A 22,429-nucleotide genomic window follows, 5' to 3' on the forward strand; every position below is an offset into this window, starting at 1 on the left:
ATGTCTGTGAAGGACATGCTTCCTTTGTAGTTTAGTTAGTTATCCACATTGATCTGTTGTGTTGTTACCTGGACATTCCTCCCCTCAGGAACAGCAGTCAATTGTTATACTAAAAACGAATGCCGCCCGGCACCTATTCAAGACAGTGTTTGATGTTGTATTCAATCTGAGAGCGTTGAGACAGGCAGGATAAATCAGGGCTATATAACATGTAAGGCTGGTAGTGTTTCCAGGTGAGGTCACTGGGAAAACTCTTGCCTTTTTTAAATATAGTTGATAAATAGTGAGCCTCTTTGTGGTCCTGTGATGCTCTATGTTCTGATGGAAATGTCCTTCCTGGTTCTGGTCCTTTGCTTCTCTGGGCTGTCTAGCCTCAGAGCCTCTGTCTGGCCTGCTTCTCTGGGCTGTCTAGCATCAGAGCCTTTGTCTGGGCTGTCTAGCATCAGAGCCTTTGTCTGGCCTGCTTCTCTGGGCTGTCTAGCATCAGAGCCTCTGTCTGGCCTGCTTCTCTGGGCTGTCTAGCATCAGAGCCTCTGTCTGGCCTGCTTCTCTGGGCGGGAGGGGAGAGCGGAGGGGGGAGCTGGATACTATGACAATGTTGACTCGGGTTTCTCTGCCCAGTCCACCACAGTCATCCCTTCATCAGGTTACTCTGCCCAGTCCACCAGTCATCCCTTCATCAGGTTACTCTACCCAGTCCACCAGTCATGCCTTCATCAGGTTACTCTGCCCAGTCATCCCTTCATCAGGTTACTCTGCCCAGTCCACCAGTCATCCCGTCATCAGGTTACTCTTCCCAGTCATCCCTTCATCAGGTTACTCTTCCCAGTCATCCCTTCATCAGGTTACTCTTCCCAGTCATCCCTTCATCAGGTTTCTCTGCCCAGTCCACCAGTCATCCCGTCATCAGGTTACTCTGCCTAGTCATCCCTTCATCAGGTTACTCTGCCCAGTCCACCAGTCATCCCTTCATCAGGTTACTCTGCCCAATCCACCAGTCATCCCTTCATCAGGTTACTCTGCCCAGTCCACCAGTCATCCCTTCATCAGGTTACTCTGCCCAGTCCATCAGTCATCAGGTTACTCTGCCCAGTCATCCCTTCATCAGGTTACTCTGCCCAGTCATCCCTTCATCAGGTTACTCTTCCCAGTCATCCCTTCATCAGGTTACTCTGCCCAGTCATCCATTCATCAGGTTACTCTGCCCAGTCATCCATTCATCAGGTTACTCTGCCCAGTCATCCCTTCATCAGGTTACTCTGCCCAGTCCACCAGTCATCCCTTCATCAGGTTACTCTGCCCAGTCTACCAGTCATCCCTCTTCTCTTAACTCCTGGTCATCCCTTCATCCTTTTCCTCTCTCCTCTCTATCCATCCATCCATATATATTATGTTAGGTACTAGACCCTCCGTAGTCTTTTTATCAAGGGTAATCTGTATTGTAATGTTGGTGTCTGTCTCTACAGTAGTATGTAATGCTGGTGTCTGTCTCTACTGTAGTATGTAATGCTGGTGTCTGTCTCTACTGTAGTATGTAATGCTGGTGTCTGTCTCTACAGTCCATAGCTGAAGGTTTCAAGGAGGCAGTTCAGTACGTCCTGCCACAGCTCATGATGGTTCCTGTATACCACTGTTTGCACTACTTTGAACTACTGCAGGTGAGTGTTTACACACACACACACACACACACACACGTTCTGTCTGATCCAGTAGAGACGGTCTTACAGACTTTGCCTAAGGATGAACCCCTGTCCTACCATACCTGTATCTCTGTCCTGTTTCTCTCCTGCCTCACTTTCAGGCTTCAGGCCTTTCCAACCCTTGTGTGTAAGACATGTCCCTCCCACTCCAGACATGTCCCTCCCACTCCAGACATGTCCCTCCCACTCCAGACATGTCCCTCCCACTCCAGACATGTCCCTCCCACCTCCAGACATGCCCCTTCCCACCTCCAGACATGCCCCTTCCCACCTCCAGACATGCCCCTTCCCACCTCCAGACATGCCCCTTCCCACCTCCAGACATGCCCCTTCCCACCTCCAGACATGCCCCTTCCCACCTCAGACATGCCCCTTCCCACCTCCAGACATGCCCCTTCCCACCTCCAGACATGCCCCTTCCCACCTCCAGACATGCCCCTTCCCACCTCCAGACATGCCCCTTCCCACCTCCAGACATGCCCCTTCCCACCTCCAGACATGCCCCTTCCCACCTCCAGACATGCCCCTTCCCACCTCCAGACATGCCCCTTCCCACCTCCAGACATGCCCCTTCCCACCTCCAGACATGCCCCTTCCCACCTCCAGACATGTCCCCTCCCCACTCAGCACATGCCCCTCCCCACTCCAGTCATGTCACTCCAGTCATGTCACTCCAGTCATGTCCCTCCCGTCATGTCCCTCCCGTCATGTCCCTCCCGTCATGTCCCTCCCGTCATGTCCCTCCCGTCATGTCCCTCCCGTCATGTCCCTCCCGTCATGTCCCTCCCGTCATGTCCCTCCCCTCTCTGGTCATGTCCCTCCCCTCTCTGGTCATGTCCCTCCCCTCTCTGGTCATGTCCCTCCCCTCTCTGGTCATGTCCCTCCCCTCTCTGGTCATGTCCCTCCCCTCTCTGGTCATGTCCCTCCCCTCTCTGGTCATGTCCCTCCCCTCTCTGGTCATGTCCCTCCCCTCTCTGGTCATGTCCCTCCCCTCTCTGGTCATGTCCCTCCCCTCTCTGGTCATGTCCCTCCCCTCTCTGGTCATGTCCCTCCCCTCTCTGGTCATGTCCCTCCCCTCTCTGGTCATGTCCCTCCCCTCTCTGGTCATGTCCCTCCCCTCTCTGGTCATGTCCCTCCCCTCTCTGGTCATGTCCCTCCCCTCTCTGGTCATGTCCCTCCCCTCTCTGGTCATGTCCCTCCCCTCTCCGGTCATGTCCCTCCCCTCTCCGGTCATGTCCCTCCCCACTCAGCACATGCCAGTCATGACCCTCCAGTCATGCCCCTCCCTTCTCCAGACATGCCCCTCCCTTCTCCAGACATGCCCCTCCCTTCTCCAGACATGCCCCTTCCCACTCCAGACATGTCCCTCCTCACTCCAGTCATTCCCCTCTTCACTCCAGTCATTCCCCTCTTCACTCCAGTCATGCCCCTCTTCACTCCAGTCATGCCCCTCCCCACTCCAGTCATGCCCCTCCCCACTCAGCACATGCCAGTCATGCCCCTCCCTTCTCCAGACATGCCCCTCCCTTCTCCAGACATGCCCCTCCCCACTCAGCACATGCCCCTCCCCACTCAGCACATGCCCCTCCCCACTCCAGTCATGCCCCTCCCCACTCCAGTCATGCCCCTCCCCACTCCAGTCATGCCCCTCCCCACTCCAGTCATGCCCCTCCCCACTCCAGTCATGCCCCTCCAGTCATGCCCCTCCCCACTCCAGTCATGCCCCTCTCCACTCCAGTCATGCCCCTCCCCACTCCAGTCATGCCCCTCCCCACAGTTCTATAGATGTGTACCAGACAGCACCAGGTGGGTTCTATCAGGAGTAGTGCAGACAGCACCAGGTGGGTTCTACCGGTTCTACCAGGAGTAGTGCAGACAGCACCAGGTGGGTTCTACCGGTTCTACCAGGAGTAGTGCAGACAGCACCATGTGGGTTCTACCAGGAGTAGTGCAGACAGCACCAGGTGGGCTCTACCAGGAGTAGTGCAGACAGCACCAGGTGGGCTCTACCAGGAGTAGTGCAGACAGCACCAGGTGGGCTCTATCAGGAGTAGTGCAGACAGAACCAGGTGGGCTCTACCGGTTCTACCAGGAGTAGTGCAGACAGCACCGGGTGGGTTCTACCAGGAGTAGTGCAGACAGCACCAGGTGGGCTCTACCAGGAGTAGTGCAGACAGCACCAGGTGGGCTCTACCGGGAGTAGTGCAGACAGCACCAGGTGGGCTCTACCGGGAGTAGTGCAGACAGCACCAGGTGGGTTCTACCAGGAGTAGTGCAGACAGCACCAGGTGGGCTCTACCAGGAGTAGTGCAGACAGCACCAGGTGGGCTCTACCAGGAGTAGTGCAGACAGCACTAGGTGGGCTCTATCAGGAGTAGTGCAGACAGCACCAGGTGGGCTCTATCAGGAGTAGTGCAGACAGCACCAGGTGGGCTCTACCAGGAGTAGTGCAGACAGCACCAGGTGGGCTCTATCAGGAGTAGTGCAGACAGCACCAGGTGGGCTCTACCAGGATTAGTGCAGACAGCACCAGGTGGGCTCTACCAGGAGTAGTGCAGACAGCACCAGGTGGGCTCTATCAGGAGGTGCAGACAGCACCAGGTGGGCTCTACCAGGAGTAGTGCAGACAGCACCAGGTGGGCTCTACCGGTTCTACCAGGAGTAGTGCAGACAGCACCAGGTGGGCTCTACCAGGAGTAGTGCAGACAGCACCAGGTGGGTTCTACCAGGAGTAGTGCAGACAGCACCAGGTGGGCTCTACTAGGAGTAGTGCAGACAGCACCAGGTGGGCTCTACCGGTTCTACCAGGAGTAGTGCAGACAGCACCAGGTGGGCTCTACTAGGTGTAGTGCAGACAGCACCAGGTGGGCTCTACCGGTTCTACCAGGAGTAGTGCAGACAGCACCAGGTGGGCTCTACTAGGTGTAGTGCAGACAGCACCAGGTGGGCTCTACTAGGAGTAGTGCAGACAGCACCAGGTGGGCTCTACCGGTTCTACCAGGAGTAGTGCAGACAGCACCAGGTGGGCTCTACTAGGAGTAGTGCAGACAGCACCAGGTGGGCTCTACCGGTTCTACCAGGAGTAGTGCAGACAGCACCAGGTGGGCTCTACTAGGTGTAGTGCAGACAGCACCAGGTGGGCTCTACCGGTTCTACCAGGAGTAGTGCAGACAGCACCAGGTGGGCTCTACTAGGTGTAGTGCAGACAGCACAAGGTGGGCTCTACCGGTTCTACCAGGAGTAGTGCAGACAGCACCAGGTGGGCTCTACTAGGAGTAGTGCAGACAGCACCAGGTGGGCTCTACCGGTTCTACCAGTAGTAGTGCAGACAGCACCAGGTGGGCTCTACTAGGTGTAGTGCAGACAGCACCAGGTGGGCTCTACTAGGTGTAGTGCAGACAGCACCAGGTGGGCTCTACCAGGAGTAGTGCAGACAGCACCAGGTGGGCTCTACCAGGAGTAGTGCAGACAGCACCAGGTGGGCTCTATCAGGAGTAGTGCAGACAGCACCAGGTGGGCTCTACCAGGATTAGTGCAGACAGCACCAGGTGGGCTCTACCAGGAGTAGTGCAGACAGCACCAGGTGGGCTCTATCAGGAGTAGTGCAGACAGCACCAGGTGGGCTCTACCAGGAGTAGTGCAGACAGCACCAGGTGGGCTCTACCGGTTCTACCAGGAGTAGTGCAGACAGCACCAGGTGGGCTCTACCAGGAGTAGTGCAGACAGCACCAGGTGGGTTCTACCAGGAGTAGTGCAGACAGCACCAGGTGGGCTCTACTAGGAGTAGTGCAGACAGCACCAGGTGGGCTCTACCGGTTCTACCAGGAGTAGTGCAGACAGCACCAGGTGGGCTCTACTAGGTGTAGTGCAGACAGCACCAGGTGGGCTCTACCGGTTCTACCAGGAGTAGTGCAGACAGCACCAGGTGGGCTCTACTAGGTGTAGTGCAGACAGCACCAGGTGGGCTCTACTAGGAGTAGTGCAGACAGCACCAGGTGGGCTCTACCAGGAGTAGTGCAGACAGCACCAGGTGGGTTCTACCAGGAGTAGTGCAGACAGCACCAGGTGGGCTCTACTAGGAGTAGTGCAGACAGCACCAGGTGGGCTCTACCGGTTCTACCAGGAGTAGTGCAGACAGCACCAGGTGGGCTCTACTAGGTGTAGTGCAGACAGCACCAGGTGGGCTCTACCGGTTCTACCAGGAGTAGTGCAGACAGCACCAGGTGGGCTCTACTAGGTGTAGTGCAGACAGCACCAGGTGGGCTCTACCGGTTCTACCAGGAGTAGTGCAGACAGCACCAGGTGGGCTCTACTAGGAGTAGTGCAGACAGCACCAGGTGGGCTCTACCGGTTCTACCAGTAGTAGTGCAGACAGCACCAGGTGGGCTCTACTAGGTGTAGTGCAGACAGCACCAGGTGGGCTCTACTAGGTGTAGTGCAGACAGCACCAGGTGGGCTCTACCAGGAGTAGTGCAGACAGCACCAGGTGGGCTCTACTAGGTGTAGTGCAGACAGCACCAGGTGGGCTCTACCAGGAGTAGTGCAGACAGCACCAGGTGGGCTCTACCGGTTCTACCAGGAGTAGTGCAGACAGCACCAGGTGGGCTCTACTAGGTGTAGTGCAGACAGCACCAGGTGGGCTCTACCGGTTCTACCAGGAGTAGTGCAGACAGCACCAGGTGGGCTCTACTAGGAGTAGTGCAGACAGCACCAGGTGGGCTCTACCGGTTCTACCAGGAGTAGTGCAGACAGCACCAGGTGGGCTCTACTAGGTGTAGTGCAGACAGCACCAGGTGGGCTCTACCAGGAGTAGTGCAGACAGCACCAGGTGGGCTCTACCAGGAGTAGTGCAGACAGCACCAGGTGGGCTCTACTAGGTGTAGTGCAGACAGCACCAGGTGGGCTCTACTAGGTGTAGTGCAGACAGCACCAGGTGGGTTCTACTAGGTGTAGTGCAGACAGCACCAGGTGGGCTCTACCAGGAGTAGTGCAGACAGCACCAGGTGGGTTCTACTAGGTGTAGTGCAGACAGCACCAGGTGGGCTCTACCGGTTCTACCAGGAGTAGTGCAGACAGCACCAGGTGGGCTCTACTAGGTGTAGTGCAGACAGCACCAGGTGGGTTCTACTAGGTGTAGTGCAGACAGCACCAGGTGGGTTCTACTAGGTGTAGTGCAGACAGCACCAGGTGGGCTCTACCAGGTGTAGTGCAGACAGCACCAGGTGGGCTCTACTAGGTGTAGTGCAGACAGCACCAGGTGGGCTCTACTAGGAGTAGTGCAGACAGCACCAGGTGGGCTCTACCAGGAGTAGTGCAGACAGCACCAGGTGGGTTCTACCAGGAGTAGTGCAGACAGCACCAGGTGGGCTCTACTAGGAGTAGTGCAGACAGCACCAGGTGGGCTCTACCGGTTCTACCAGGAGTAGTGCAGACAGCACCAGGTGGGCTCTACTAGGTGTAGTGCAGACAGCACCAGGTGGGCTCTACCGGTTCTACCAGGAGTAGTGCAGACAGCACCAGGTGGGCTCTACTAGGTGTAGTGCAGACAGCACCAGGTGGGCTCTACCGGTTCTACCAGGAGTAGTGCAGACAGCACCAGGTGGGCTCTACTAGGAGTAGTGCAGACAGCACCAGGTGGGCTCTACCGGTTCTACCAGTAGTAGTGCAGACAGCACCAGGTGGGCTCTACTAGGTGTAGTGCAGACAGCACCAGGTGGGCTCTACTAGGTGTAGTGCAGACAGCACCAGGTGGGCTCTACCAGGAGTAGTGCAGACAGCACCAGGTGGGCTCTACTAGGTGTAGTGCAGACAGCACCAGGTGGGCTCTACCAGGAGTAGTGCAGACAGCACCAGGTGGGCTCTACCAGGAGTAGTGCAGACAGCACCAGGTGGGCTCTACCAGGAGTAGTGCAGACAGCACCAGGTGGGCTCTACTAGGTGTAGTGCAGACAGCACCAGGTGGGCTCTACCAGGAGTAGTGCAGACAGCACCAGGTGGGCTCCACCAGGAGTAGTGCAGACAGCACCAGGTGGGCTCTACCAGGAGTAGTGCAGACAGCACCAGGTGGGCTCTACCGGTTCTACCAGGAGTAGTGCAGACAGCACCAGGTGGGCTCTACTAGGTGTAGTGCAGACAGCACCAGGTGGGCTCTACCGGTTCTACCAGGAGTAGTGCAGACAGCACCAGGTGGGCTCTACTAGGAGTAGTGCAGACAGCACCAGGTGGGCTCTACCGGTTCTACCAGGAGTAGTGCAGACAGCACCAGGTGGGCTCTGCTAGGTGTAGTGCAGACAGCACCAGGTGGGCTCTACCAGGAGTAGTGCAGACAGCACCAGGTGGGCTCTACCAGGAGTAGTGCAGACAGCACCAGGTGGGCTCTACTAGGTGTAGTGCAGACAGCACCAGGTGGGCTCTACTAGGTGTAGTGCAGACAGCACCAGGTGGGTTCTACTAGGTGTAGTGCAGACAGCACCAGGTGGGCTCTACCAGGAGTAGTGCAGACAGCACTAGGTGGGCTCTACTAGGTGTAGTGCAGACAGCACCAGGTGGGCTCTACTAGGTGTAGTGCAGACAGCACCAGGTGGGCTCTACTAGGTGTAGTGCAGACAGCACCAGGTGGGTTCTACTAGGTGTAGTGCAGACAGCACCAGGTGGGTTCTACTAGGTGTAGTGCAGACAGCACCAGGTGGGCTCTACCGGTTCTACCAGGAGTAGTGCAGACAGCACCAGGTGGGCTCTACTAGGTGTAGTGCAGACAGCACCAGGTGGGTTCTACTAGGTGTAGTGCAGACAGCACCAGGTGGGTTCTACTAGGTGTAGTGCAGACAGCACCAGGTGGGCTCTACCAGGTGTAGTGCAGACAGCACCAGGTGGGCTCTACTAGGTGTAGTGCAGACAGCACCAGGTGGGTTCTACTAGGTGTAGTGCAGACAGCACCAGGTGGGTTCTACTAGGTGTAGTGCAGACAGCACCAGGTGGGTTCTACTAGGTGTAGTGCAGACAGCACCAGATGGGTTCTACCAGGAGTAGTGCAGACAGCACCAGGTGGGCTCTACTAGGTGTAGTGCAGACAGCACCAGGTGGGCTCTACTAGGTGTAGTGCAGACAGCACCAGGTGGGTTCTACTAGGTGTAGTGCAGACAGCACTAGGTGGGTTCTACTAGGTGTAGTGCAGACAGCACCAGGTGGGTTCTACTAGGTGTAGTGCAGACAGCACCAGGTGGGCTCTACCAGGTGTAGTGCAGACAGCACCAGGTGGGCTCTACTAGGTGTAGTGCAGACAGCACCAGGTGGGTTCTACTAGGTGTAGTGCAGACAGCACCAGGTGGGCTCTACCAGGAGTAGTGCAGACAGCACCAGGTGGGCTCTACTAGGTGTAGTGCAGACAGCACCAGGTGGGCTCTACCAGGAGTAGTGCAGACAGCACCAGGTGGGTTCTACTAGGTGTAGTGCAGACAGCACCAGGTGGGCTCTACCGGTTCTACCAGGAGTAGTGCAGACAGCACCAGGTGGGCTCTACTAGGTGTAGTGCAGACAGCACCAGGTGGGTTCTACTAGGTGTAGTGCAGACAGCACCAGGTGGGTTCTACTAGGTGTAGTGCAGACAGCACCAGGTGGGCTCTACCAGGTGTAGTGCAGACAGCACCAGGTGGGCTCTACTAGGTGTAGTGCAGACAGCACCAGGTGGGCTCTACTAGGAGTAGTGCAGACAGCACCAGGTGGGCTCTACCAGGAGTAGTGCAGACAGCACCAGGTGGGTTCTACCAGGAGTAGTGCAGACAGCACCAGGTGGGCTCTACTAGGAGTAGTGCAGACAGCACCAGGTGGGCTCTACCGGTTCTACCAGGAGTAGTGCAGACAGCACCAGGTGGGCTCTACTAGGTGTAGTGCAGACAGCACCAGGTGGGCTCTACCGGTTCTACCAGGAGTAGTGCAGACAGCACCAGGTGGGCTCTACTAGGTGTAGTGCAGACAGCACCAGGTGGGCTCTACCGGTTCTACCAGGAGTAGTGCAGACAGCACCAGGTGGGCTCTACTAGGAGTAGTGCAGACAGCACCAGGTGGGCTCTACCGGTTCTACCAGTAGTAGTGCAGACAGCACCAGTTGGGCTCTACTAGGTGTAGTGCAGACAGCACCAGGTGGGCTCTACTAGGTGTAGTGCAGACAGCACCAGGTGGGCTCTACCAGGAGTAGTGCAGACAGCACCAGGTGGGCTCTACTAGGTGTAGTGCAGACAGCACCAGGTGGGCTCTACCAGGAGTAGTGCAGACAGCACCAGGTGGGCTCTACCAGGAGTAGTGCAGACAGCACCAGGTGGGCTCTACCAGGAGTAGTGCAGACAGCACCAGGTGGGCTCTACTAGGTGTAGTGCAGACAGCACCAGGTGGGCTCTACTAGGTGTAGTGCAGACAGCACCAGGTGGGCTCTACCAGGAGTAGTGCAGACAGCACCAGGTGGGCTCCACCAGGAGTAGTGCAGACAGCACCAGGTGGGCTCTACCAGGAGTAGTGCAGACAGCACCAGGTGGGCTCTACCGGTTCTACCAGGAGTAGTGCAGACAGCACCAGGTGGGCTCTACTAGGTGTAGTGCAGACAGCACCAGGTGGGCTCTACCGGTTCTACCAGGAGTAGTGCAGACAGCACCAGGTGGGCTCTACTAGGAGTAGTGCAGACAGCACCAGGTGGGCTCTACCGGTTCTACCAGGAGTAGTGCAGACAGCACCAGGTGGGCTCTACTAGGTGTAGTGCAGACAGCACCAGGTGGGCTCTACCAGGAGTAGTGCAGACAGCACCAGGTGGGCTCTACCAGGAGTAGTGCAGACAGCACCAGGTGGGCTCTACTAGGTGTAGTGCAGACAGCACCAGGTGGGCTCTACTAGGTGTAGTGCAGACAGCACCAGGTGGGTTCTACTAGGTGTAGTGCAGACAGCACCAGGTGGGCTCTACCAGGAGTAGTGCAGACAGCACTAGGTGGGCTCTACTAGGTGTAGTGCAGACAGCACCAGGTGGGCTCTACTAGGTGTAGTGCAGACAGCACCAGGTGGGCTCTACTAGGTGTAGTGCAGACAGCACCAGGTGGGTTCTACTAGGTGTAGTGCAGACAGCACCAGGTGGGTTCTACTAGGTGTAGTGCAGACAGCACCAGGTGGGCTCTACCGGTTCTACCAGGAGTAGTGCAGACAGCACCAGGTGGGCTCTACTAGGTGTAGTGCAGACAGCACCAGGTGGGTTCTACTAGGTGTAGTGCAGACAGCACCAGGTGGGTTCTACTAGGTGTAGTGCAGACAGCACCAGGTGGGCTCTACCAGGTGTAGTGCAGACAGCACCAGGTGGGCTCTACTAGGTGTAGTGCAGACAGCACCAGGTGGGTTCTACTAGGTGTAGTGCAGACAGCACCAGGTGGGTTCTACTAGGTGTAGTGCAGACAGCACCAGGTGGGTTCTACTAGGTGTAGTGCAGACAGCACCAGATGGGTTCTACCAGGAGTAGTGCAGACAGCACCAGGTGGGCTCTACTAGGTGTAGTGCAGACAGCACCAGGTGGGCTCTACTAGGTGTAGTGCAGACAGCACCAGGTGGGTTCTACTAGGTGTAGTGCAGACAGCACTAGGTGGGTTCTACTAGGTGTAGTGCAGACAGCACCAGGTGGGTTCTACTAGGTGTAGTGCAGACAGCACCAGGTGGGCTCTACCAGGTGTAGTGCAGACAGCACCAGGTGGGCTCTACTAGGTGTAGTGCAGACAGCACCAGGTGGGTTCTACTAGGTGTAGTGCAGACAGCACCAGGTGGGCTCTACCAGGAGTAGTGCAGACAGCACCAGGTGGGCTCTACCAGGAGTAGTGCAGACAGCACCAGGTGGGCTCTACTAGGTGTAGTGCAGACAGCACCAGGTGGGTTCTACCAGGAGTAGTGCAGACAGCACCAGGTGGGTTCTACTAGGTGTAGTGCAGACAGCACCAGGTGGGTTCTACTAGGTGTAGTGCAGACAGCACCAGATGGGTTCTACCAGGAGTAGTGCAGACAGCACCAGGTGGGCTCTACTAGGTGTAGTGCAGACAGCACCAGGTGGGCTCTACTAGGTGTAGTGCAGACAGCACCAGGTGGGTTCTACTAGGTGTAGTGCAGACATCACCAGGTGGGTTCTACTAGGGGTATTGCAGACAGCACCAGGTGGGTTCTACTAGGTGTAGTGCAGACAGCACCAGGTGGGCTCTACCAGGAGTAGTGCAGACAGCACCAGGTGGGTTCTACTAGGTGTAGTGCAGACAGCACCAGGTGGGCTCTACCAGGAGTAGTGCAGACAGCACCAGGTGGGCTCTACCAGGAGTAGTGCAGACAGCACCAGGTGGGTTCTACTAGGTGTAGTGCAGACAGCACCAGGTGGGCTCTACCAGGAGTAGTGCAGACAGCACCAGGTGGGCTCTACTAGGTGTAGTGCAGACAGCACCAGGTGGGTTCTACTAGGTGTAGTGCAGACAGCACCAGGTGGGTTCTACTAGGTGTAGTGCAGACAGCACCAGGTGGGCTCTACCAGGAGTAGTGCAGACAGCACCAGGGAACATCACTAGTTTCTATCCATACTTTATGGGGAACAACTGTCCTTTTAATTCATCCACAGACACTCTTCTGTCTAAGATAATGACTTTAGTACCCTCCCTGCATGGGGAAATGACATGCATTACATCTGTGTTAAAACATGAACCTGAAGGCCCTAACGCTGTCATCCACCTTGTCTCTACTGCGAGCAGCAGCTGCAGGAGCACAGTGAGGAGCAGGATGACCGAGAGGGTCTGAAGCAGGCCATCACCGCTCTGCTCAACCTCCAGTGTAGCGTGGAACGCATCTACACCAAACACCTGCCCCGACGCAAGCCTGGGTATGAGCCATACGTCTTCACGGGACAACACTCTGCTGATACACGTACAGTAGGGGTTCCGAATGATTGGATCCCTTGATGAGCAAATAATACTATATAAAAATGTATTTTACAAATACTGAGGAAAAACAAAATTCAAAAACAATTTGACATTTTATACGAATACAATTTGCTCAGAGAAATACATTTAACAAGTCATTTTAAAAAGATGGGTGTCAAAATGATTGGATTCCCCTGTTTTCAATACCCCAGCACGCTGCCCTGTTTTCAATACCCCAGCACGCTGCCCTGTTTTCAATACTCCAGCACGCTGCCCTGTTTTCAATACTCCAGCACGCTGTCCTGTTTTCGATACCCCAGCACGCTGCCCTGTTTTCAATACTCCAGCACGCTGCCCTGTTTTCAATACTCCAGCACGCTGCCCTGTTTTCAATACTCCAGCACGCTGTCCTGTTTTCGATACCCCAACACGCTGCCCTGTTTTCAATACTCCAGCACGCTGCCCTGTTTTCAATACTCCAGCACGCTGCCCTGTTTTCAATACTCCAGCACGCTGTCCTGTTTTCGATACCCCAGCACGCTGCCCTGTTTTCAATACTCCAGCACGCTGCCCTGTTTTCAATACTCCAGCACGCTGCCCTGTTTTCAATACTCCAGCACGCTGCCCTGTTTTCAATACTCCAGCACGCTGCCCTGTTTTCAATACTCCAGCACGCTGCCCTGTTTTCAATACCCCAGCACGCTGTCCTGTTTTCAATACCCCAGCACGCTGTCCTGTTTTCAATACCCCAGCACGCTGTCCTGTTTTCAATACTCCAGCACGCTGCCCTGTTTTCAATACTCCAGCACGCTGTCCTGTTTTCAATACTCCAGCACGCTGCCCTGTTTTCAATACTCCAGCACGCTGCCCTGTTTTCAATACTCCAGCACGCTGCCCTGTTTTCGATACTCCAGCACGCTGCCCTGTTTTCAATACTCCAGCACGCTGCCCTGTTTTCAATACCCCAGCACGCTGCCCTGTTTTCAATACTCCAGCGCGCTGCCCTGTTGTCAATACTCCAGCACGCTGCCCTGTTTTCAATACTCCAGCACGCTGCCCTGTTTTCAATACTCCAGCACGCTGCCCTGTTTTCAATACTCCAGCACGCTGCCCTGTTTTCAATACTCCAGCACGCTGCCCTGTTTTCAATACTCCAGCACGCTGCCCTGTTTTCAATACTCCAGCACGCTGCCCTGTTTTCAATACTCCAGCGCGCTGCCCTGTTTTCAATACTCCAGCACGCTGCCCTGTTTTCAATACTCCAGCACGCTGCCCTGTTTTCAATACTCCAGCACGCTGCCCTGTTTTCAATACTCCAGCACGCTGCCCTGTTTTCAATACTCCAGCACGCTGCCCTGTTTTCAATACTCCAGCACGCTGCCCTGTTTTCAATACCCCAGCACGCTGTCCTGTTTTCAATACCCCAGCACGCTGCCCTGTTTTCAATACTCCAGCACGCTGCCCTGTTTTCAATACCCCAGCACGCTGTCCTGTTTTCAATACCCCAGCACGCTGTCCTGTTTTCAATACTCCAGCACGCTGCCCTGTTTTCAATACCCCAGCACGCTGTCCTGTTTTCAATACCCCAGCACGCTGTCCTGTTTTCAATACTCCAGCACGCTGTCCTGTTTTCAATACCCCAGCACGCTGTCCTGTTTTCAATACCCCAGCACGCTGCCCTGTTTTCAATACTCCAGCACGCTGCCCTGTTTTCAATACTCCAGCACGCTGCCCTGTTTTCAATACTCCAGCACGCTGCCCTGTTTTCAATACCCCAGCACGCTGCCCTGTTTTCAATACTCCAGCACGCTGCCCTGTTTTCAATACTCCAGCACGCTGCCCTGTTTTCAATACTCCAGCACGCTGCCCTGTTTTCAATACCCCAGCACGCTGCCCTGTTTTCAATACTCCAGCACGCTGCCCTGTTTTCGATACCCCAGCACGCTGCCCTGTTTTCGATACCCCAGCACGCTGCCCTGTTTTCGATACCCCAGCACGCTGCCCTGTTTTCGATACCCCAGCACGCTGCCCTGTTTTCGATACCCCAGCACGCTGCCCTGTTTTCGATACTCCAGCACGCTGCCCTGTTTTCAATACTCCAGCACGCTGCCCTGTTTTCAATACTCCAGCACGCTGCCCTGTTTTCAATACTCCAGCACGCTGCCCTGTTTTCAATACTCCAGCACTGCCCTGTTTTCGATACTCCAGCACGCTGCCCTGTTTTCGATACTCCAGCACGCTGCCCTGTTTTCAATACTCCAGCACTGCCCTGTTTTCGATACTCCAGCACGCTGCCCTGTTTTCAATACTCCAGCACTGCCCTGTTTTCAATACTCCAGCACGCTGCCCTGTTTTCAATACTCCAGCACGCTGCCCTGTTTTCAATACTCCAGCACTGCCCTGTTTTCAATACTCCAGCACTGTCCTGTTTTCAATACTCCAGCACGCTGCCCTGTTTTCAATACTCCAGCACGCTGCCCTGTTTTCAATACTCCAGCACGCTGCCCTGTTTTCAATACTCCAGCACTGTCCTGTTTTCAATACTCCAGCACGCTGCCCTGTTTTCAATACTCCAGCACGCTGTCCTGTTTTCAATGCTCCAGCACTGCCCTGTTTTCAATACTCCAGCACTGTCCTGTTTTCAATACTCCAGCACGCTGCCCTGTTTTTGATACCCCAGCGCGCTGCCCTGTTTTTGATACCCCAGCGCGCTGCCCTGTTTTTGATACCCCAGCGCGCTGCCCTTGCCAGGATAATGACTGAGTCTTTTTCTAAAATGTTTTATGAGATTGGAGAACACATTTAGAGAGATCTTAGACTGTTCCGCTACAGAATCTTTCCAGATCATTGATATCCTTCATCTGCCCTCTACAATTAAAACCACGGGTTTTTTTTTTTTATGGCAAATTAACCATTTCTTTGTGGATTTTGATGTGTGCTTGGGGTTATTGTCTTGCTGGAAGATCCACTTGTGGCCAAGTGTTTTTTTGGGGGGGGTTAGAATATCCTGGAACTGGGTGAAGTTCATGATACCATTGACCTTAACAAGGGCCCCAGGACCAGTGGTCGGAAAATAGCCCCAAAACATCAAAGATCCACCACCGAATTTTACAGTAGGGATGAGGGATTTTCTACATACTGTAGGCATTGTTCTTTCAGAGGCCCAAACCATCGTTGGTGTGCGTGGCCAAAGGCTAATATTATTGTGTCGAAATGGCACCGGTTTCCGGTCCAAGTACCAATGCTGTTTAGCGAACTCCAGGTGGTGCTATGGTCAGATTACATGGAAACAGAGATCTTTGGCCTCGCACACCAACGGTGGGTTTGGCCTCTGAAAGAACAGTGGCCACCAGTGTTCCATCCCTGGTCTTGAGAGACGAGATTGCTCACTTTTCTCACCACCCTGTCTCTCTCTTTGTCTCTGTCTCTGTCTCTCTGGCTCTCTCTCTGTCTTTGTCTCTCTCTGTCTCTCTTTGTCTCTGTCTCTCTGTCTCTGTCTCTGTCTCTGTCTTTGTCTCTCTCTCTGTCTTTGTCTCTCTCTGTCTCTCTTTGTCTCTGTCTCTCTCTCTGTCTCTCTCTCTGTCTTTGTCTCTCTCTCTGTCTCTGTCTCTCTCTGTCTCTCATTGTCTCTGTCTCTCTCTCTGTCTCTCTCTCTTTCTTTGTCTCTCTCTGTCTCTCTCTCTCTGTCTCTCTCTCTGTCTCTCTGTCTCCCTCTCTGTCTCTGTCTCTCTCTCTCTCTGTCTCTCTCTCTGTCTTTGTCTCTGTCTCTCTCTGTCTCTCTCTCTCTCTGTCTCTCTTTCTGTCTCTCTCTCGCTCCAGCGAGCCCATGTACCGTCTGTACAGCCGTCAGGTGCGCAGCAAGCAGCTGGCCATCAAGAGGATGAACGAGATCCAGAAGAGCATCGACGGCTGGGAGGGGAAGGACATCGGCCAGTGCTGTTCCGAGTTCATCCTGGAGGGGGCGCTCCTCCGCGCCGGCGCCAAACACGAGCGACACAACTTCCTGTTCGACGGCCTCATGATCAGCTGCAAGGCCAATCAGAGCTCCCGACTCCCCGGTTCCGGAAGCGGGGCCGAGTTCCGTCTCAAGGAGAAGTTCGTCCTGCGGAAAGTCCGCATCGTGGACCGCGAGGACTCGGCGGAGTTAAAACACGCCTTCGAACTCGTCGGTAAAGACGAGAACTGTGTGGTGTTCTGCGCCCGCTCTGCGGAGGACAAGGGGGCGTGGATGGCGGCGCTGGTCACCCTGCAGTACCGCTCCACGCTGGACCGTATGCTAGACACTGTCCTACAGCACGAGGAGCAGGCCCAGCCCCTCCGCCTGCCCTCCCCCGAGCTTTACCGTTTCGCAGTGCACGACTCCGAGGAGAACATCGTGTTTGAGGACAGTGTCCAGAGCAAGACGGGGATACCTATTATTAAGGCTGGGACGGTGGTCAAGCTTATAGAGAGGCTTACATACCACATGTACGCTGATCCCAACTTTGTACGCACCTTTCTGACCACCTACCGGTCATTCTGCAAGCCCCAGGAGCTCCTGAGGCTGTTGATAGACAGGTATGGTACCACAGAATTACAGTTTTTTTAAATTAATTTTTTTATTTCACTTTTATTTAACCAGGTAAGCCAGTTGAGAACAAGTTCTCATTTATAACTGCGACCTGGCCAAGATAAAGCAAAGCAGTGCGACACAAACAACAACACAGAGATACACATAAACAAATGTACAGTCAATAACACAATAGAAAAAAAGTCTATATACAGTGAGTGCAAATGGAGTGATGAGGTAAGGCAATAAATAGGTCATAGTAGTGAAGTAATTACAATCTAGCAGATTAACACTGAAGTGATAGATGAGCAGATGATGATGAGCAGATGATGGTGTGTAAGTAGTGACACTGGTGTGTGTGTAAGTAGTGATACTGGTGTGTAAGTAGTGACACTGGTGTGTGTGTAAGTAGTGACACTGGTGTGTAAGTAGTGACACTGGTGTGTAAGTAGTGACACTGGTGTGTAAGTAGTGACACTGGTGTGTGTGTAAGTAGTGACACTGGTGTGTGTGTAAGTAGTGATACTGGTGTGTGTGTAAGTAGTGATACTGGTGTGTAAGTAGTGACACTGGTGTGTGTGTAAGTAGTGACACTGGTGTGTGTGTAAGTAGTGATACTGGTGTGTAAGTAGTGACACTGGTGTGTGTGTGTAAGTAGTGACACTGGTGTGTAAGTAGTGACACTGGTGTGTGTGTAAGTAGTGATACTGGTGTGTAAGTAGTGACACTGGTGTGTGTAAGTAGTGACACTGGTGTGTGTGTAAGTAGTGACACTGGTGTGTAAGTAGTGACACTGGTGTGTGTAAGTAGTGATACTGGTGTGTAAGTAGTGACACTGGTGTGTGTGTGTAAGTAGTGATACTGGTGTGTAAGTAGTGATACTGGTGTGTAAGTAGTGACACTGGTGTGTGTGTAAGTAGTGATACTGGTGTGCAAAAGAGCAGCAAAGTAAATAAAAACAATATGGGGATGAGGTAGGTAGATTGGGTGGGCTATAGTTGGCCTGTTGGTACACAGGTATGGTACCACAGAATTACAACAGTATATACACAGTGTATTCAGCAAGTATTGAGACCTCTTGACTGTTTCCACATTTTGTTAGGTTACAGCCTTATTCTAAAATGGATTACATGGATTTTGTTCCTCATCCATCTACACACAATACCCCATAATGCCATCACAATACCCCATAATGCCATCACAATACCCCATAGTGACATCACAATACCCCATAGTGACATCACAATACCCCATATTGACATCACAATACCCCATAATGACATCACAATACCCCATAATGACATCACAATACCCCATAATGACATCACAATAGCCCACAATGACGTCACAATAGCCCACAATGACGTCACAATAGCCCATAATGACAAAGCAAAAACAGGTTTGTAGACATTTTTGATCATTTTATAAAAAATATTTAAAAAACAGAAATACCTTTTTTACGTAAGTATTCAGACCCTTTGCTATGAGACTCGAAATTGAGCTCAGGTGCATCCTGTTTCTATTGATCATCCTTGAGATGTTTCTACAACTTGATTGGACTACACCTGTGGTAAACTAAATTGATTGGACATGATTTCGAAAGGCACACACCTGTCGATTTAAGGTCCACGGTTGACAGTGCATGTCAAAGCAAAAACCAAGCCATGAGGTCGAAGGAATTGTCCATAGACCTCCGAGACAGGATTGTGTCGAGTCACAGACCTGGGGAAGGGTACCAAAAACATTATGCAGCATTGAAGGTACCCAGAACACAGTGGCCTTCATCATTCTTAAATGGAAGAAGTTTGAAACCACCAAGACTCTTCCTAGAGCTGGCCGCCTGGCCAAATTGAGCAATAGGGGGAGAAGGGCCTTGGTCAGGGAGGTGACCAAGAATCCGATGGTCACTCTGAAAGAGCTCCAGAGTTCCTCTGTGGAGATGGTCGTCCTTCTGGAAGGTTCTCCCATCTCTGCAGCACTCCACCAATCAGGCCTTTATGGTAGAGTGACCAGACAGAAGCCACTCCTCAGTAAAAGGCACATGACAGCTCGCTTGGAGTTTGCCAATAGTCACCTGAAACAAGATTCTCTGGTCTGATGAAACCAAGATTGAACTCTTTGGCCTGAATGCCAAGCGTCACCTCTGGAGGAAACCTGGCACCATCCCTACGGTGAAGCATGGTGGTGGCAGCATCATGCTGTGTAGATGTTTTTCAGCAGCAGGGACTGGGAGACTAGTCAGGATCAAGGGAAAGATGAATGGAGCAAAGTACAGAGATCCTTGATGAAAAGCTTGAGAGGCTCTGCAGAGAAGTGGATAAACTCCCCAAATACAGGTGTGCCAAGCTTGTAGCGTCATACCCAAGAAGACTTGGCTTTAATCGCTACTCAGTACTGAGTAAAGGGTCTGAATACTTATGTAAATGTGATATTTCAGTTGGGTTTTTTTTTTATACATTTGCATCGATTTCTAAAACCTGTTTTTGCTTTGTCATTATGGGGTATTGTGTGTACATTTAACCCATTTGAGAATGAGGCTATAACGTACACTGTGTATCTCTTTATGGTGAACCCAATATACACGTCTGCTTCCGGGACTTCTCACTAGACCTTTTTAAGATGCAGTTGTTTCGTGTTGTCACTCTCAGCGGGGTCGGAAAACAACCGAATGCGTCCGGTTTTCAGGGGAAATGGAAAGAGTCTGCGAGGCGACACTCCATCTTAAAGAGATTCTGCGGTACTTTTAAATATATGTCCCAAATGTGCTGATATGGGCACCAAGTTTTATTTTTTATTTTTTTTGCTCTTTCTCTCGCTCTGTGTGTGTGTGTGTGTGTGTCGCTAACTGTCACTCAAATGGCGAGGGGCTGAAGCTCATTGGCTAAAACTCTTGGGGCGGGCCCAAGTAGGGGTAAACGTCGCCGTACATCTTCCAGAAAACGGCTTTCAGGATTTTCTTCTCATAGATTATGCATGTATGAACTACACACATTGACACATCCAGCCCAAAGCGGGAGGTTTAAAATACTCAATAGTCGCCAATGTACCGGAGCATGTCTTTAACTCCTCCTCCACATTGATTGGTTGAACTTTTTTTTTTTCTCTCATCAGGACCAGAAAGAATGAAAACCTGCTGCGTTAGGTTAATGTCAGGCTTATTTTAAACCTGCGATGTTAGGTTAATGTCAGGCTTATTTTAAACCTGCTGCGTTAGGTTAATGTCAGGCTTATTTTAAACCTGCGATGTTAGGTTAATGTCAGGTTTATTTTAAACCTGCTGTGTTAGGTTAATGTCAGGCTTATTTTAAACCTGCGATGTTAGGTTAATGTCAGGTTTATTTTAAACCTGCTGTGTTAGGTTAATGTCAGGCTTATTTTAAACCTGCGATGTTAGGTTAATGTCAGGCTTATTTTAAACCTGCTGCGTTAGGTTAATGTCAGGCTTATTTTAAACCTGCGATGTTAGGTTAATGTCAGGCTTATTTTAAACCTGCTGCGTTAGGTTAATGTCAGGTTTATTTTAAACCTGCGATGTTAGGTTAATGTCAGGCTTATTTTAAACCTGCTGCGTTAGGTTAATGTCAGGCTTATTTTAAACCTGCGATGTTAGGTTAATGTCAGGCTTATTTTAAACCTGCGATGTTAGGTTAATGTCAGGCTTATTTTAAACCTGCTGTGTTAGGTTCATGTCAGGCTTATTTTAAACCTGCTGTGTTAGGTTCATGTCAGGCTTATTTTAAACCTGCTGTGTTAGGTTCATGTCAGGCTTATTTTAAACCTGCTGTGTTAGGTTCATGTCAGGCTTATTTTAAACCTGCTGTGTTATCGGTGGGTCCCCCACGGGATGGTTGAGCTAATGCGATTAGCATGAGGTTGTAAGTAACAAGAACATTTCCCAGGACATAGACATATCTGATATTGGCGGAAAGCTTAAATTCTTGTTAATCTAACTGCACTGTCCAATTTACAGTAGTTATTAGTCAAATAATACCATGCTATTGTTTGAGGAGAGTGCACAGTTTTGAACTTGAAAAGATATTAATAACTAAATTAGGCACATTTGGGCAGTCTTGACACATTTTTTTAACATAAATGCAATGTCATCTAGTGGCCAAAATCTGAATTGCACCTTGGTCTTTCTCTTGCATTTCAAAGATGGTACAAAAAAATACCACAAAAATCTGGGTTTTTTTTTCTTCTTTGTTTTATCTTTAACCAGAGCTAATGTGTTATATTCTCCTACATTCATTTCACATTTCCACAAACTTCAAAGTGTTTCCTTTCAAATGGTGTCAAGAACATGCATATCCTTGCTTCAGGTCCTGAGCTACAGGTGGTTAGATTCAGGTAAGTCATTTTAGGCAAAACATTGGGGGGGGGGAATGGTCTGATCCTTAAATTAATAGTGAGTGTATGGTACTGGGACACATATTACAACTCTTGATGGGTTTCAGCAGCATGGCCTTCGTCAGGGAGTACAACTGTTGGTTTGGCAATAATAATATTTGATCTTTCCCAGGATTGAGATCCCTGAGCCAGAGCCCACAGAGGCAGACAAACAGGCTCTATGGAATGGGGATCAGCCAATGGCTGCAGAGCTACAGAGGTTCCGCAGGGAGTACGTCCAACCCGTCCAACTCAGGTTTGATCACTATTCCATTGTCCAATCAGATTCCATCCCACCATACCACTCTCCAATCAGATTACATCCCACCATACCACTCTCCATCCCACCATACTACTCTCCAATCAGATTCCATCCCACCATACCACTCTCCAATCAGATTCCATCCCACCATACCACTCTCCAATCAGATTCCATCCCACCATACCACTCTCCAATCAGATTCCATCCCACCATACCACTCTCCAATCAGATTCCATCCCACCATACCACTCTCCAATCAGATTCCATCCCACCATACCACTCTCCAATCAGATTCCATCCCACCATACCACTCTCCAATCAGATTCCATCCCACCATACCACTCTCCAATCAGATTCCATCCCACCATACCACTCTTCAATCAGATTCCATCCCACCATACTACTCTCCAATCAGATTCCATCCCACCATACTACTCTCCATCCCACCATACCACTCTCCATCCCACCATACCACTCTCCATCCCACCATACCACTCTCCATACCACTCTCCATCCCACCATACTACTCTCCAATCAGATTCCATCCCACCATACCACTCTCCAATCAGATTCCATCCCACCATACCACTCTCCAATCAGATTCCATCCCACCATA

The 22,429-nt window shown here is 52.2% G+C and overlaps 1 protein-coding gene across 3 annotated transcripts in view; it reads left to right on the forward strand.

Moving 5' to 3' along the window:
- Window positions 1-22,429, forward strand: part of LOC110498275 (son of sevenless homolog 2) — a 74,655-nt gene that overhangs the window by 24,389 nt on the left and 27,837 nt on the right. For all 3 annotated transcript variants that reach the window (XM_036963138.1, XM_036963139.1, XM_036963140.1), the window contains 4 exons: window positions 1,560-1,658; window positions 12,449-12,576; window positions 16,436-17,173; window positions 21,685-21,807. In XM_036963138.1, coding sequence (XP_036819033.1) covers window positions 1,560-1,658; window positions 12,449-12,576; window positions 16,436-17,173; window positions 21,685-21,807 — 1,088 coding nt within the window. The remainder of the gene's footprint in view (window positions 1-1,559; window positions 1,659-12,448; window positions 12,577-16,435; window positions 17,174-21,684; window positions 21,808-22,429) is intronic.

The sequence above is a fragment of the Oncorhynchus mykiss genome, chromosome 25 (assembly GCF_013265735.2).
Source record: "Oncorhynchus mykiss isolate Arlee chromosome 25, USDA_OmykA_1.1, whole genome shotgun sequence".
Lineage (NCBI taxonomy): Eukaryota > Metazoa > Chordata > Actinopteri > Salmoniformes > Salmonidae > Oncorhynchus > Oncorhynchus mykiss.